This window comes from Alligator sinensis, unplaced genomic scaffold (assembly GCF_000455745.1).
Source record: "Alligator sinensis unplaced genomic scaffold, ASM45574v1 scaffold1177_1, whole genome shotgun sequence".
Lineage (NCBI taxonomy): Eukaryota > Metazoa > Chordata > Crocodylia > Alligatoridae > Alligator > Alligator sinensis.
In genome coordinates this window covers 1,744,406-1,759,803 of record NW_005842120.1, presented here as the reverse complement: position 1 = coordinate 1,759,803, position 15,398 = coordinate 1,744,406, and the positions used below count along the sequence as shown (strand labels likewise).

At 41.4% G+C, this 15,398-nt stretch overlaps 1 protein-coding gene across 7 annotated transcripts in view; it reads left to right on the top strand.

Annotated features, from left to right (window-relative positions):
• The window catches only part of CCDC170 (coiled-coil domain containing 170), a 115,659-nt gene extending 100,519 nt beyond the window's left edge, over positions 1-15,140 (top strand). For all 7 annotated transcript variants that reach the window (XM_025205599.1, XM_025205598.1, XM_014520481.2 and 4 more), the window contains one exon: positions 9,005-15,140. In XM_025205599.1, the coding sequence (XP_025061384.1) occupies positions 9,005-9,205 (201 nt within the window). In that variant the 3' untranslated portion in view covers positions 9,206-15,140. The remainder of the gene's footprint in view (positions 1-9,004) is intronic.
• Positions 15,141-15,398: the final 258 nt, after the last annotated feature.

Below are 15,398 nucleotides of genomic sequence, written 5' to 3'. Positions count from 1 at the left end.
GCATCTGGGAAGGCTGAAGAGGGCCCATGTGGGGCAGGGTTTGGTAGGATTGGAGAGGCTCTTCAGTCCTGCTAAACTCTTCCTCACCTGATCCCTTGATGCTCCCCCATGGACTCTGCTAGTCCCTGATCCCATCACCCCCCCTGGATCCCAACCTTCCTCCCCTCCCATGGACCCTGCCCCCCCCACCCCAATTTACCTTAAATCAGGCTTCCAGCACCTATCTAGTCACTGAGTTAGATGGAGGGGAAGGAGGGGAATTTTACGCCCCCTCTCCCAAACTTCCAGGGAGTCTGTATGAAGTCATATTCTGCTTAAAAGAAAAACCAAGGAAACTCTGGGTCCTCTGCTTAATAGCCAGGGTGAGCTATTAACAAAAGATAAAAAGGCAGCTAGAGCTGCATCTAGATGGCTAATGTAAATAATGCAGACAACAAAAGATAAGGGCCAAAGATCATGATCACTAAAGAGAGCATCTGCAAGCTCTTGATTAATTTGAATGAATTTGACAGCCTGGCCGCCTACCAAAATTCATGTCAGGACATTGAAGGAGCAGGCAGAAGGGATCTCAGACTTTGGCAAAAATATTTACGAAGTCATGGGAGATGGGTGACAGACCAGAGGACTGGAAAAGGGCTAACATAGGGCCCATCCCCATTTAAATGAAAAAAGAAACAAAAAAAGAAAAAAAACACATGGGGAATTATAGACCAGTTAGGCTTATGTCAGTACCTGGGAAGTTACTGGAACAAATTATAAAGAAAAGAATTTGTAAACATCTAGTCTGTCTCCACATGAGCACGGATGTTTTTTTACCTAGGGATGCCTGTGCCACGTGCCCTTTGGTGTGTGGCAGGTTACCCCAGGTTGGGTAGGGGAAGCTGAGGCCAGCAACTGTGCTGGCTTCAGCAGCTTTACCTGTGGGCCTGGGGGCCTTGGAGCTGCAGCTGCAGTGCTCCTGCAGCTGGTAGCCTGGGCTCCAGCTGGCCAGGCTCCGGTTCTGGGCAGCATGTGCTGCCACCACATGCACTGCCCCACTTTTTTTTGGCATGCATTTTTTTGACCCTGGGATCTCCTGGGGTAAAAAGAAATACCCCGCACTGCAAGGTAGCAGCACAGGGAAGGCCTCCATGTGCAATGTGGTGCCACAGATGGGTCTGTGGCGCCACATATCACACATCTGCACTCATCTGGACATGGCTGTAGAGGAGAAAGGCTGATCATTAGCACCCAGAATGGATTTGTCCTTTTCCTCCTTTGAGAAGTTAACCTGTTGGGTATACGAAGGAAATGCAGTGGTCATAGTGTATTTAGATTTTAGTAAGGCTTTTGATGAAGTCACTCCCCTAGGTAAACTAGTGTTATGTGGACTGAAAAAAGTTACTATAAGGTGGATACTTAATTAGCTCAGTAACTACAAGCAAAAGGTAATTATAAATGGATCAATGTCAGAATGGCAGGAGGTTTTAAGTGAAGCTCTGCAAGGGTTTGTCTTAGGTCCAGTGCTGTTTAACAAGTTTATAAATGATTTGGATGCTGGGCTAGACACAATAGTATGACATTCAAAGCAGATAAATGTAAGGTACTACCCTTAGGGAAGAATAATCAAATGCACAAATACAGAATTGGAGGGAACTGTCCAGTCAGTACCGTTGCTGAAAAGGATCTGGGAGTTTTGGTGGATTAGAGACTCAATGCAAGTCAGGAACATAATGTAGTTGCTTCAAAAAAAAAGCGAAAAAAAAAAAAAGCAAATGTAATTTGGGGCATCAACAGGAGTATAAGACAGCGAAGGTGATATACCACTCCATTCGGCAGAGCTTAGGCCTCATTTAGAGCATTGTGTACAATTCTGGGTTTCATTTTTAAGAAGGATGTGGAGAAGTTGGCAGATGTCAAAAATAAAGAGATTGGAAGGCAAGTCATACAAGGAAAGGTTGAGAGAACTAAGTATGTTTAGCTTGAAGAAAAGGGCTTGGGGGATAGTGGGGGGCTTTTGAGGGAGAACAAATGTTTTCTCTTACTGCAGAAGACAGGACAGGAAGCAATGGCTTTAAACTGAAGCAAAGTAGGTTAGATCACAAGAAATACTTCTTTACTGTTATGAGAGCAATGGAATAATTTACCCAGGAAAGCTGTAGAATCCTCTTCACTGCAGGTTTTCAGTGGGCTGTTCGGTAAGCATTAGTCAGGGATGATTTAGGAATAACATTCCTGCATCTGTGCATGGAGTTTGGCCATCTGTGCATGGAGTTTGGCATGTGGATTTTGGGGTATTTTACAGAGTGACTGGAATTTTTTTATCAGGGATTTTTCAGTTTTCAAATAGGGAACATCAGAATTCCTCCTAGGGAGGCCAGTGGCAGGACCCAAGCAGAGGAGACTGCTCAGAGTTGGCACGTTGGACCCAGCTGGAGGTGTCTGACCTCCTGGCCAATTGGGGCCAGGAAGATATGCTTTGACAGTTCAAAGCAGGCCACCACACCCAGAACATCTTCTGGGTGATAGCTGCCCAGATGGCCGGGCAGGGGGCACATAAGGTAGTAGTGATGCAGAGGAGCAGATGCCTGTACTGGCTGTGCAGTCCCCATCTGGGTCACAGCCAGGCAGCAGTCCCCACTGCCAGACTGCTGCAGTGGGTAGAGGGTGCAGGGAACTCTCAGGGCTGCTTCAGCAGTCTAACTGGCACAAGGGATAGTGTCCCCAGGTATGAAGTGGCTGGGCCCCAGAAACTCCTGAGAGCGAGTAGCTCTGAACTACTTGCCAGGGCGGCTTTTTATACTGCTGAGCACAGGTGCTGGCCCTGGTCTCTAGCTCCCCCTGGTTGCAGGTCCAGGAGGAGCCAGGCAGGGTTATTTTGCCCCAAGTAGCACAATTTGCCCCACACCAAAGTGCATGTCTGGGCACATGCGCTGAGGCAAAAAGTCCTGGCTCAAACTTGCATTGCTTCTATTTGAGCTGCTGCAAGCGCACGTGCTTGCATGTATGGATGCGCCCATAGTGGCTAACATATTTAGTACAGTAGGTAGGGTGTGGTGGTAATGTTATTTAGATGTCTCTTCTTCCTGTGCCTCAGCTTACTGACTGAAACATAAGCCAGAGTTATATCCCTGTCAGGATAAAAAAAAAAGTATGGCATAAAATTAAAATGTCAAATGATATGCAAAACTTGGATTATAGGTGGTAATAACAATTGCTGGTTAGTATTAACAGCATAGCATGCATATTCCTAAGAGCAAATATATCACTGGGGTTGTTTTTACATTTTGTCTGGTTTGTACTTAAATGTTTATTTAAGAAACTTTGACTCATCTGGTAAAATGTAGTAAATAGGCACAGACTTCCTGGGTGGATTTTTGGCTTTTCATGGAAGATTTGAGTGCTCTACTTAGTATAGGTGAGGGATGTGTTAAAAATTTCTAAGAAAGAAAGAATAATCATTTCTGTAGTCCTCAGAGGTCTGTGTTTGTACCATGAAAGGAAAAACATATTAAATTTAGTTGCTGTTGCTGCACATTCAAGAATAATGCCACGATGTATTCAATCTAATATCACCTATCTTAATAAGATTAGATTAAAGGGTATACACAAAAAGCATTGACAGCATTATATGACCTTTACACGTAATCAGTTACAAAGTAAATTCCAAATTCCAAATAAATTTTGATGATCATTCAGCTTGCCCACTGAAGTGCAATAATTAATGCATGATAGGAATGTAAATTTCACAGTACTTGTTTATGGCTTTGGTCTGTTTGCAGTAAGAATCTTTTGAGGCACTGCTTCTGTGCCTTTCCTAATGAGACCCCCTTCAACTTTCTTTTTTGGCTGACGTGTAAAGAAAATATAGCACAATTATCTATTTATTTCTGCATCACAAATTTTGGGCATATAGAGAGAAATTGTGTCCCTCTGTTGTTATTTTCCTACTTTCATGAAAACTGTTACCAACTAAAGTAAAATTCAGAACTGTGCCCTCAGGATGATCTCTTTGAAACAATAACTTTTGCTGAAGAAAACCTTAAATAAAACTTCAGATGGTGAGAAGTTTTTGATATTTCAGCCAAACAGTCTTGTTTTTATTTTCCTATGTTGTATTGTTTTCAAAATTGGAAGAGATTTTTTCCCTCTATTTTTTTTCTAGTTGCAGTGAATGTTTTAGTCAGAAATTGTATTAGATGTTCATAAAATGTGTACAGCAGTACTTTAAAGTAGATCACAAACATGCAGTTCTTTTACAAGGCACTGTAGCATTATAAAAAAAAGTATCCTGCATTGCTTTTGTTCAACTTTTCACTTTGCTAGAAAGATTTTCATTCAGACTGGAGCAAATATGGTTACAACCCATAATCATGTTGCTCATATGTCAGTTTAAGGTATTTTGCTCTGCAGGACAATTAGCTTTCCTTTCAACTCTTCATTGAAAATACAGATTTTTCTGTTCTCCTTCCCATAGTCTTATTAGAAGGAAAGTTGTTTTTTCTATTAACATTAGGGTAGGAAAAATTATTTCTTTCTAATGTATGTTACTGTGTGATTAAAAAGATTTTACTGGAGGCTCATTGGGCCTAGCAAACTAAGTTACAAGCTGGTAAGTACTTCCAGATCCCTAGGGCACCTATACACATGCAGAGAGGCTGCTCCAATGTGCTGTAATTAGAGTGTATCAGAGCAGACTCAATTAATTGTGTCTGCTGGGGAATGGTAATGCAGATATGTTTCCTGCATGTAGGTAGCATCATACCTACCAACTTAAGTGACAAATGGTAATTACCACAGTCCACCAGACTTCAGCATCATGTGTATCAGTGTCCCCATGCTGAAAAATGGCAGTTTTTACTAAAGCTCATTTGATGAGGATGACATGTGATCCTCTAGGCGCTTGAATTAGAGCGGCTCTCAGAGTTGCTCTAATTAAAGCAACCCCGTCTTTCCCCTTCCCAGAGTATATGTATAAATGCCCTAAGACATTAACAGTTTGTTCAGTGTGGCCATTGAAGCAAGAAAAAGAAAACACGTGTGGAACTTTCAGTATATCCACTAATATGCATCCATTTCTTCTGAAATCAATCAACTTGTTATTTGGGAATCTGCCTATCCAGCATATGAAGGTATGCTTGTCGTGTGACAAAGGTACAGTTGTAGTGTGGGCCGCTTTACTCATGCTAATTTCAGTTTAGCTAGCACAAGTAAGACATGATGCCAAGGACTTCAAGGCAGACTAGCCAACCTAATATGACTTTAGGGACCCTGGCAGTCATACATAGCCTGTGATGATGCCCTTGTTTCTACTGTGTTTTTTTTTTTACCAATATCAGATTAAGTTTAACATCAGTATACCTACCAGTAGTACAATTCACCTTCATATAAGAGGCCCTTCATGGTCTTAGGGGTGTAGGTTGTAGCTGTGTTGGTCTAAGGACATAGGCAGACAAGGTTCTTTGGGTAAATCTGGTATCTTTTAGTAGACCAACTCAAATAGTTGGAAAAATTCTTCTTTGCAAACTTTCGGGTACAATTACTCTTCATCAGGCAGAGGAAGCGTTTGCAGATGGTCTATGCTCTTCCTGGATGAAGTAGTAAAGCAGCGAGCGGGCAGTATATACACAAGAAAGCCAGTCAGTTAAAATATAAACTGAGGTAGTCAGTAGGTCAGAGAGAGTTTCGGGGTGAGGGGGGAAGGAATGGCTTTCTTGCATACGTACTGGCTTCTGGCTGCTCCATCCAGAAACAGCACAGACCATCTGTAGATGCTTCTTCAGACTGAGGAAGCATTTTCAGATACTTCTTCAGCCTGAGGAAGGGTAATTATACCCAAAAGCTTGCAAAGAAGAATTTTTCCAACTATTTGAGTTGGTCTAATAAAAGATATTGGATTTACCCAAAGGACTTTGTCTGCCCAAGAGGCTTATGTATCCAAAATCTACAGCACTGCAAGGGATCTCCAGCCATTCAGAAATATCAGCTCCTGCTATACCATACTGCTCTAGCATGCTGCCACAGTTACCAGAAATCCATGGTCTTTAGGCTTGTCTGTTTCATTCACCCTGCTAGTGCTGCATTATTGTAGCTTTTAATTTGCAACCAGTGGAGCTAATTTAGAATGAAAACTGGATTAGATTTAGATGTGGTATGATAGCCTTAAAGTTCTGGCTTCTAATTTAGTAGTGGCCAGGGTATTTAGATAGTGTTTTTTTTATCTGGTAATACTTTCCCAAACCCGCTGATTGTTAGAGTTAAGACTGCAAGCCATCCAGGGCATAAGCATGGTTTTCACTCTGTATACTTCCTGACACAATGGGGCTCAGTCTAGCTTGGAACTTCTTAGAGCTACTTGAAATATAATTTAATAACAACAGCATGGGGAAGGGTAGATATTTTGTGTCTCTTTCTCACTCAGTTGTGTCTGAGGGGCATATGGGGGAGAGGGAGAGGGTCCCTGCACTTGCCCAGAACAAAACGATTTATTTAAAAAATCACAGCAACAGAAATACCAAGTTTATTCTTCATTGACAGATGTAGGCAGTGTGGAAGATAGAAGTCTGGGCATCTGTGCTGCTGCTTCTTTCTCCTCTTAGCACTTATCTTAGCTAGACTCTTTAATCGGGGAAAGAAAAAATCTGATCTTTTCATCTTTGAAAAATGACTCTGTAGAAATCGGCCAGCTTTACTCATCAGATATGTTCCCTGCATGTAGGTAGCATCATACCTACCAACTTAAGTGACAAAAATAGGTGTCACTTGCTTTTACTCCTGTTAGTTCTGAGTTGGATTCAATTGCTGCTTGTGCTTTACATGGAGGTTTTAATTAACTCTGCTTGCAGGGAATTGGTCAGACCTGTGAATCCCCATTGCAAAAAGAGAGAGTTATAAAAGCAAATCCTATTTTTAGTTGAATGTTTTGGGTAGGTAATAGATGCTACTTCCTTTGACTTCTTCATTCCACAGTGTGGCAGGGCACTGTTGGTGCCTGCCACTTATTAGGGCTGGAGCAGGCAGCAGCCAGGTGCTTGAGTATGGTGGCCATTTTGAAGCCCAGGATATATATATATATATCTATAGGGTGAATCAGCAGTTTGCTGCGGGCAGCCTTGGGAGAGACATCAGCTGGCGGAGCTGAGGCTCAGGAACAGCTTGGAGGTTTATGGGCTGTGGCTATGGGGCTGGAGGAGGCTCCTGGTCCTGACCTGAAACTGCACCCTGCTGGGAATGGGTGGCCTGGTGGGGCTGTTAGTGGGAGAGGGGGAAGAGTGCAGGGAGGTAAGCAGCCCCGAAAGAGGGCAGAGTAGGCCGCCTGATGGGAAGGGATCTAGTTGGGGTACAGACTAGAGTGTTATGGGGCCCAGTGTGGGGCTGGAGATGTTAACAACTGAGATGCCATCTGAGGCATGGGCTGCAGCATAGGGGATGTTTCAGAGCTGCAGATAGCACCCTCTGGCATCGGGGCAGAAAATGGGCAGCCTCCCACCTGGGTAATATCTTAATCATTTTCCATCAAGGTATGGCAGATGAGAGAGGTGGGCGGCTAGCCCAGAAACAGGTGGGCAGGCCAACTTCTAACTGACTCTGAGAAGGCCTCCCTGTTACACACCGATATAACAATTATAAAATGCTTCAAGCCTTTCTTTTTCCCTGAGTAACAGGCAGTCTGGCCCCTTAAGTTCTGCCTGGAGAAACATAGACGTTTTTGTTTTGCTCATTTGTTTGTTTTGAGTGTGGGTTATTGTTTGCCAGGAAGGATGGCTGAATGGCTCCCAACTGAGCAAGGCCAGCTGGGAAGGCTGCAGGTACTTGACCCACTTACAGACTATTTTTTGGACTGGATGAAGGACCCATAAGGGAACAAAACCGATCTTCATAGGAGCAGGCACACCAGCTGGTAGTGAAAGACTGCACTTGATTTCCTTGTCTGTGGTCATGTGATACAAGTCCAGATTACAGAGTTAATTTCTCTGTGACAGTTATTGCTATTCTGTTTCCAGTATCTTTGGCTTCCTTTGCAGGCTTCCCTGGTTCTTTCCTTGTTTTGCCCATGACATGCCCAGCTTTCCATGGGTTGTTAGTGATGGGTTCCTGTCATCTTTGTCCCAAATGCCCCGCTATTTAGTGTGGCCCTGAAACTGTCTTGCTGTCTCCCTGGAGTGAAATGTAAGACAAAAAGCTGCATAAAACTTAGCAGCTATCAATAGAAAAAGGTTCTGAGGGAACTGCCTCCAAAAGTGATTTGAAAAATTAACATTCCTTAATACCAAGAGATAGGATTGTGATGCTGAAAGTTCCTTGTCACTTACCCACATGTAAGTAGAAGGTAATTTCACATTTTGTTTGGAGATTAATGACAATATGGAGATAGCTGTGTTCCATTGATTAGGTTTCATGTGGTGAATTAACTGCTTGTGACAAGGTTGAGAAGAGTAGTCCAGCTTTCATGGCCACCTAGTCTTAATTTTTTGCTTTAGTTGCCAACAGAGGTATCAGCACAGGTGGGGCCTTGTTATGTGAATGCCTCTCCATTTGGAGCTGGAGAAACGTTTTTGGAAAGAAGCAGAGGCTGCCATATAGCCTTCATGTCATGTCTTCTCAACCACTAGGCATAGAGGTGATACGTGCTTTGGGTCCAGTTTCCAATCAAACAAGTCATGTACTGACCTCCCCTCAAACAAAACAAAAAATACCCCTAAGAAACCTCTAATGTTTAATTGTGTAGAACTGTATTTATTTGGAGAACACTGAAAAATGTTTCATGCTGTCAGGACAAACTGCATAATCCTAAAACATCCCTTAATCCCTCTCTTTATTGGCTTCAGCTTCATTATTTCATGCATATGGACAAAACCAAATTATTTAATCTCTCTCTTCCTTCAGGTGTCTCCGTGTGTGTTCAACACAAATATTTTCTGTGTGGGTTGGTGGTGGTGGTGATGATGTAGATAGATTTTTTTTTTTTTCCACACCCCTCCCTTGGCTCCACGTTTAATTTGTTCCTTTCTTTTTGCTCCTGCAGTTGACAGATTTTCGGGAGGTGGTCTCACGGATGCTGGGCCTCAGTATTGCCAACCTTGCTCTCCCTGACTATGAAATCATCACCCGTCTTGAGGGGTTGATCCACTTGCATCAACACCATTTTGTTCCCTGTATCTGCCTCAAAGATGCATCTGTGAGGCAAAATGGGCACTCGCCAAATCATTTACAGTTTCTACACTGAACAACACCTTTTTAATTCATCTGGTCTTATTCCTCTTCAACAGGCATGAGATTGATAAGTCAGTTCTGGATGAGTGGAGGAAATAGTCCAACATCATCGCTCTCTAAATGTATGAAGTGAAATTCTGGTCCCTGGGGAACCAAATGGGAGTTCTGACATTGGCTTCACCTACAGTAAAGACTATGAAACCAACTACAGAAAATTCTATCCTAACTTGAACTTCTTTTACTGAAGTATTTTTTATAAGGACTATTACACGTCACTCTTCCTCTTGTTACAGTGGTTAGATTTGTAAATTTACAGGGGTTCATGGGACTCAAAACACATCACCGTACATCTTGTTTGTCTGTAAGTAAGGTCTACAGGCTTGATGGATGGTATTCAGGGGTAGTGCTATCCTCTGCTGCATGGTTCCTTGGGGAGTAGAATGTGAAAGTTCAGTTGTACAGAGCTACTCAGAGAAGAAAATCATATCTTCATTTCTGTTTCCCACTTGCCATTTACCTTGCTGCCACCATTGCTAGTTTTTTTAATATCTGCTGTTCATGAACTTTTAACTAGTTTGAATGGGTGGCCAAAGGTTATTGGGGCAGGGAATAACAGGTCTTTCTAGACAGTGAGAATTGCTCAGCAGCTCACATTACAACCAGAGAAAGCTCCCTTTTGCATAATTAAAGTGCTGCAAAGGCGGTAAGAAGATATGGACAGCGCAAGGCCATCCAGTATTCATGCAGTAGAACTGGAGGCTTGTAAAGGGCAAGGTTAACACACAGTTTTGCTGTGTTTTTTCTTAATGGATGTTGACGTCTACCGTGTCACGGACATAAAGCCTTCTGCTTTGTCTGCAGCTGATGATGATTCAGTGGAATGGTAATGGCCCAGCTGCCACTGACTTTTCAAGATCAGACTGCTTTTTGTGTATATCTTATGTATAGAGGAGAAATGGACTTTAAGTTGGATAGAAATAAATAATTGTCATTGGAGGATGGAAAAGAACTGTAGTTTGGGGAAGGGGGTGTCATTCTTTCAATGTTATTCTTTAGTCTACTATTGACTTAACAAAACAAAGGCCTAAAATGATTTTTCCCCTCAGTTAGAAACCTTCCACACACTACGTCCTGTCATATGTGGCACAGAGATTTTTCATAGAATCATATCTTATTCTCACTTCCTATAAGAGAAAGTCTTTATGATACCATTGGTAAAGCAGCAGAAATCTCTTAGCTGTGGTGTTTCCTTGGCTGTTGCTCTTTAACTTGCTGCTCTTCATAATTAAAAACTAATTTTAGAAATCCCAGCCCATCGCATCAAAAAACTGAAAAAAAAAAAAAAAAAAAAAAAAGTTTCCTGTAAAGGAAAAGCAAAAGGACTAGGCAATGACGACACTTATTGTTCCCCAGAAATCTTTTAGTTGCTAGAACTGCTCTTATTAGCATTGTTTCTAGTTCTTTATTAATGATACCATCTTAAAAAAGTTTAAATGATAAAACTGTCTTAATTGAAGAATGATATTCTTCCATGTTCTTCAGATCTCTACTACGCATGTCTCATATTTGCATACAAAATAGTAATAATGGCAAATGCACTTATGAGAGAAATTCAAGGAACTGGGGTATTTCAAGAAATCTTACTCCACTCATTAAAATTGCTAGTCTGTATTTTACCAAAACTAGATTTATTTTAAAGCAAAGGTAATAATTATGTTAGCAGAGGGTTAGGACTTCATGGTTTAGATTGTTTATTTTTTGCTTGCCTCTGAAACATCAGTGATCAGTTGATCCTGGAAAAAGGCTATTATATTTCACAAGTCAAATCATTATGGTTATTCAGATAGAAAATTGGTTTTATTCTTATTTTGTTATTCAGATAGGGGTTAACTAATATTCAGAAATGTAAGGAAAAAATAATATGGGGTTTTTTTTCAAGATACATTCTGCTACTTGCAATTGTAGAATGTGGAGGTGTATCACTATAGTCAAACTGAATGTATGAGGCAAGTGGTTCCAACCTGTACTTTTTATTTGTTCCATAATTACATACTTTACCAGCTAATCAGTGGATCACTCTATCCTACCTAGGTTATATATACAATATACAGACTTGTCAGTTATTTTTCATGCACCCTGATATTCATTAAATATAAAGTAAGAGAAACACTTAAAAACATTGAAATACACTGCACTTTACAAGCAATAAATTAAACAAACTATATTAACCATTCAAGGTGTTATGCACCCTCAGCAATCTTTAGAATTAGTCTCTGAAACCTCAGAACATCCCTAAGTAGATAAGTGCTCCATTTTACAGATTTGAGATTGAGGCAGATAAATTAGATGGCTTGTAATGGCCACAAAGTGATTTAGTGTCTGCCAAGACTAGAACTTGGGTATTTGTGGGTCCTGCCAGTCCTGAGATTAGATTTAGGATGAAATCCTGGCTCCACTGAAGTCACCACTAAAGCTACCTAATGACTTTTACTTCAAGGCTAAAGTAATGACTAACCTCATGTCTAGTGGTTAAAGAAACTTACTTTAACTTCAGCTCTGACTCTTCCTTTCATACATTATTTTTTATTTACAGTTTTTCAAATGTGTACATAATTGAATGCATCTCTCCCATTAGCTGATTGTTAATATTCACAGTATTTGCTTTTATTTTGGAAAAGCATTGGCATCTTTGTTTCCATAGCCAAATCAAATAAAAAGAATAAGTGAAGCAGTAGTTTGCCATGAACAAAGTTCATAGTGATTTGTGATCCATGCAGTCTAATTAACTCCTGAACAAAGGTTAAGCTGACTTTTATCATCTTCTTTCAGTCTTCATTTCAATGTTTAGAACGTATTTTTACTTATTCTTCAAAAGGAAAAAATTGTTTTAGTTTAAATCTTCTTTGAATCTTTTTTTCCCCTCCAAAACAAGACGCATCAACCCAAATGCACATTTATTAGGAGTTTATCCAAAGTATGTTTTTAAGAATGAAAATGCATGGAGTGCCAAATGTAAAACAGTTATCTAGAGGGCTAGATGATTGTTTTCACTGTAAATAATAACAACAACAACAAGTGTAAGAATTTACTGATTCACCTACTATTTTTTACAAATATTTTCCTTTCACTGTGGCAAAGGATTCTTGAATTATAAAATTCAAAGTGCTGGTGTAATATACAAAAATGCCAGAATTACAATGTACAATGTGTAACTAGGGGATGTTTTGTTTCCAAATAACAGGCCAAATTTTGTTCTTAGCCACGATGGCATAACTCTGGAGAGATTTAGCTGTAGGCAAGATCATTCTACTAGACTTGCAACGATAAAGTGAACAGAATTTAGCTCAATGTATTTTAACACTGTTTAGCCATTACCATTAAATAAGTTAGCTGAAAATAAACTACTGAATCTTTTCTCTCTCTCAGCCTGTCATTCCCTGAGCAAATATGTTTCTAGTATTTGCATTTGATAAAGTGCCTATTGTGTCATATGTAACAAATCTTGAGCTAATAAAATCAGATGCAAATAGGATGATGTAGAAACACATAGAAATGCATAACTATTGTTAGGATAAGCTTTTTTTTTTTTTTTTAAAAAGGTATGTGATCTTGACTTAATTCCCCATTTCTGAAAAATTAGTATTGACAAGTGTGTTATAGAGTAAAACATTATGTAATAGGGGTAGGGTTCAACAAGCACTTAGGCATGTGCTTAAGCTTAAGCGTTTTGCTGAGTGGGAATCCACAAGAGAAAAGACAAGATCCCTGTGAATCACTCTCTCTGATGGGGATGTGAGATATTTTAATTGTTAGTGTGAGGCCTCCTTTTGTACTGTTTGTAACCCATTCACCCTTCTTGCTAAATTAAAAAAAAAAAAAGATTAGGAGTTATCATTTGTCTGTGTCAGATACTAAACAATATTTAAGATTTCAGTTGGAGGAAGAAAGTGAGGGCCCCAAAGCTGACCAGATGTTAATAAAGAAAAACTTTGAGTATGGAACCAAACATGAGCTTCTAGAAACTATGGTACAGCTCTGTGATCAAGTTACCATATATGCTGTGTTTACCAGAACTCTGACAGGAGGTGTCATTTTCCAGAACTGAAATAGTAAAGTGGACCATCAAGAGAGAACGGGATGAGGGCTGTGGGAGAAAAGAGAGACTCATTGAACAGATGCAAGTATCATGAATTAGGAGAAAAAGATCTCTGATATCACTGAAACACAAACCAAACAAAAGATCAAAGAACCCACAGTGGTGGACAATGATGGAACAGTAACCAAGACTGAGAAGTACGTTCAAGCTTAATCATTTCCAAGCAGCAATTTTCAATTTCATTGAGTCATTACCACAGAAAGGTAAAGACCTGCATAGGAGATTAAATTGGTCTTGACAAGAGAAGGATAAGCTTGGATAGCTCAACTAATATAATCACTGTTCAGGAATAACCTTAAAAATTACATAAAATAAAAGAATAAAAACACCACAAACCATTTTGTCTGAAAAAAAAAAAAAATCTGTTATACTTTTCTGGCAATTTGAAAGGTCAGTTGATGATTCATGGAACTGAAAGAACATTCCATGTATAAATTGATTACAAAAGAAATCAGTTGGCCTCCTGAGGACCTTTTCAACCCTCATTTCCTATGATTCTATTATTTTTTTTTCCTGTGGTTTCTTACTCTTTTCTTCTTGATTGTTTATTACCAACTGTTATGAGTTGATAGCCCTTTAAGAAAAGGATGAAAGTGCGGGGCCACTTCAAGGTATCTCAAGCAAACAAAACTTTGGAGACAGAAAATGCAGGGGTGCGTGTGTGCGCGCGTGTGCACACACACACACACACACACACACACACGTCCTGGATTAGACATATGGGGTGAGTGCAGATAAGCATGCACCTGCGCTTTACAGCACGTGTGAAAAAGTTTTCCGCCCTGCATATTTGCAGTGCAGAGCCAAAATTTAGATACTGGGTAATCCTGCTATCCAAAAATATGGTCCACAAGAAATGGGGTGGTGAGTGTGGCTGCTGTACGTGCCACCCAAAACCAGAACCTTGATGGCCAGAGCCATGTTCCAGTTGCCAGCCAGGCTCCGAGTGCTTGGATTGCTGATGTTGCAGCCCTGGGAGGCCCCCAGGACCCCAGCTAAGGCTGGTGGGGCCAGCCCAGGTGCTGGCCCCAGTCTTACTTACCCCACCTGGGTCAATTTGCCATACAGGCTGAGGTGTTCCCAAGGGACAAGTGGCAATGACACAACTATGTGGGAAATGCACATATAGGCAGTCCTAGACTCACAGCATTTTGATTTATGGTGGTTCACACTTGCAGTGCTCCATCATTTACACCCCTGTCATTACTTACAGTGCCAGATCCTCACACTTATGGGAGGCAACGAGCTGGGCACGGAGCATGGCGGAGGCACCAGGGCTGGCGCGGGACACTTACCGGAGGTAAGCTCAGGGAGCGACTCCTCCCTGAGGCCATGTGCTCCTGGAGGCAAGATGGGGAGGGGGGCTGGCACCAGGGAACTGGTCCACTTCCTAGCTCTGACACCATATGGCTCATCGCTCCTAGAGGCCTGGCGAGGTGGGGATGGGAGCTGGGTGCTGGCTCCGCCAACTCTGGGGAATTGCTCCACCGGCTCCGGGGAACTGCTCCACATCTCCATATCACCTCAGGGAGTGAGGAGGCACATGGCATCAGGGCTGGGGAGCAGAGCAGTTCCCCAGAGCCGGCAGAGCCCATGCCAGCAACCAGTCCCAGCCTCAGGGAGGAGCCACTGCCTGCCCCACTTGAGGACTGAGGAGCTTACCTTTGGTAAGTGTCCCACGCTGGCCCCGGTGACTCCCAGGTCTGTCAAATCGATTGTGTCCGGGCCATGGCCTTCTGATTAAATACAATTTTATGTGATTAGTTACTGCATTGCACTTTAGAAAGCTTTGTACTGTACAGTGTATATCATTTATAGTTGATTAAATAGTTGATTTAAAATATGGTGTTTATGGTCATTTCTCTAAAAAGTTGAGCATCAGGCCCTTGGTCAGGAACGTAACCCCATATAACATTGTTTCTATGGGAAAAATCAGATTTGACTTGCATCGTTTCGACTTGCAGTGGGTTACATTCCTAGAAAAGGCACTGTAAGTGCGAGGACTGCTTTTACATGCTCATCTAGATATGACCCCCCCCCCCCCCCCGCC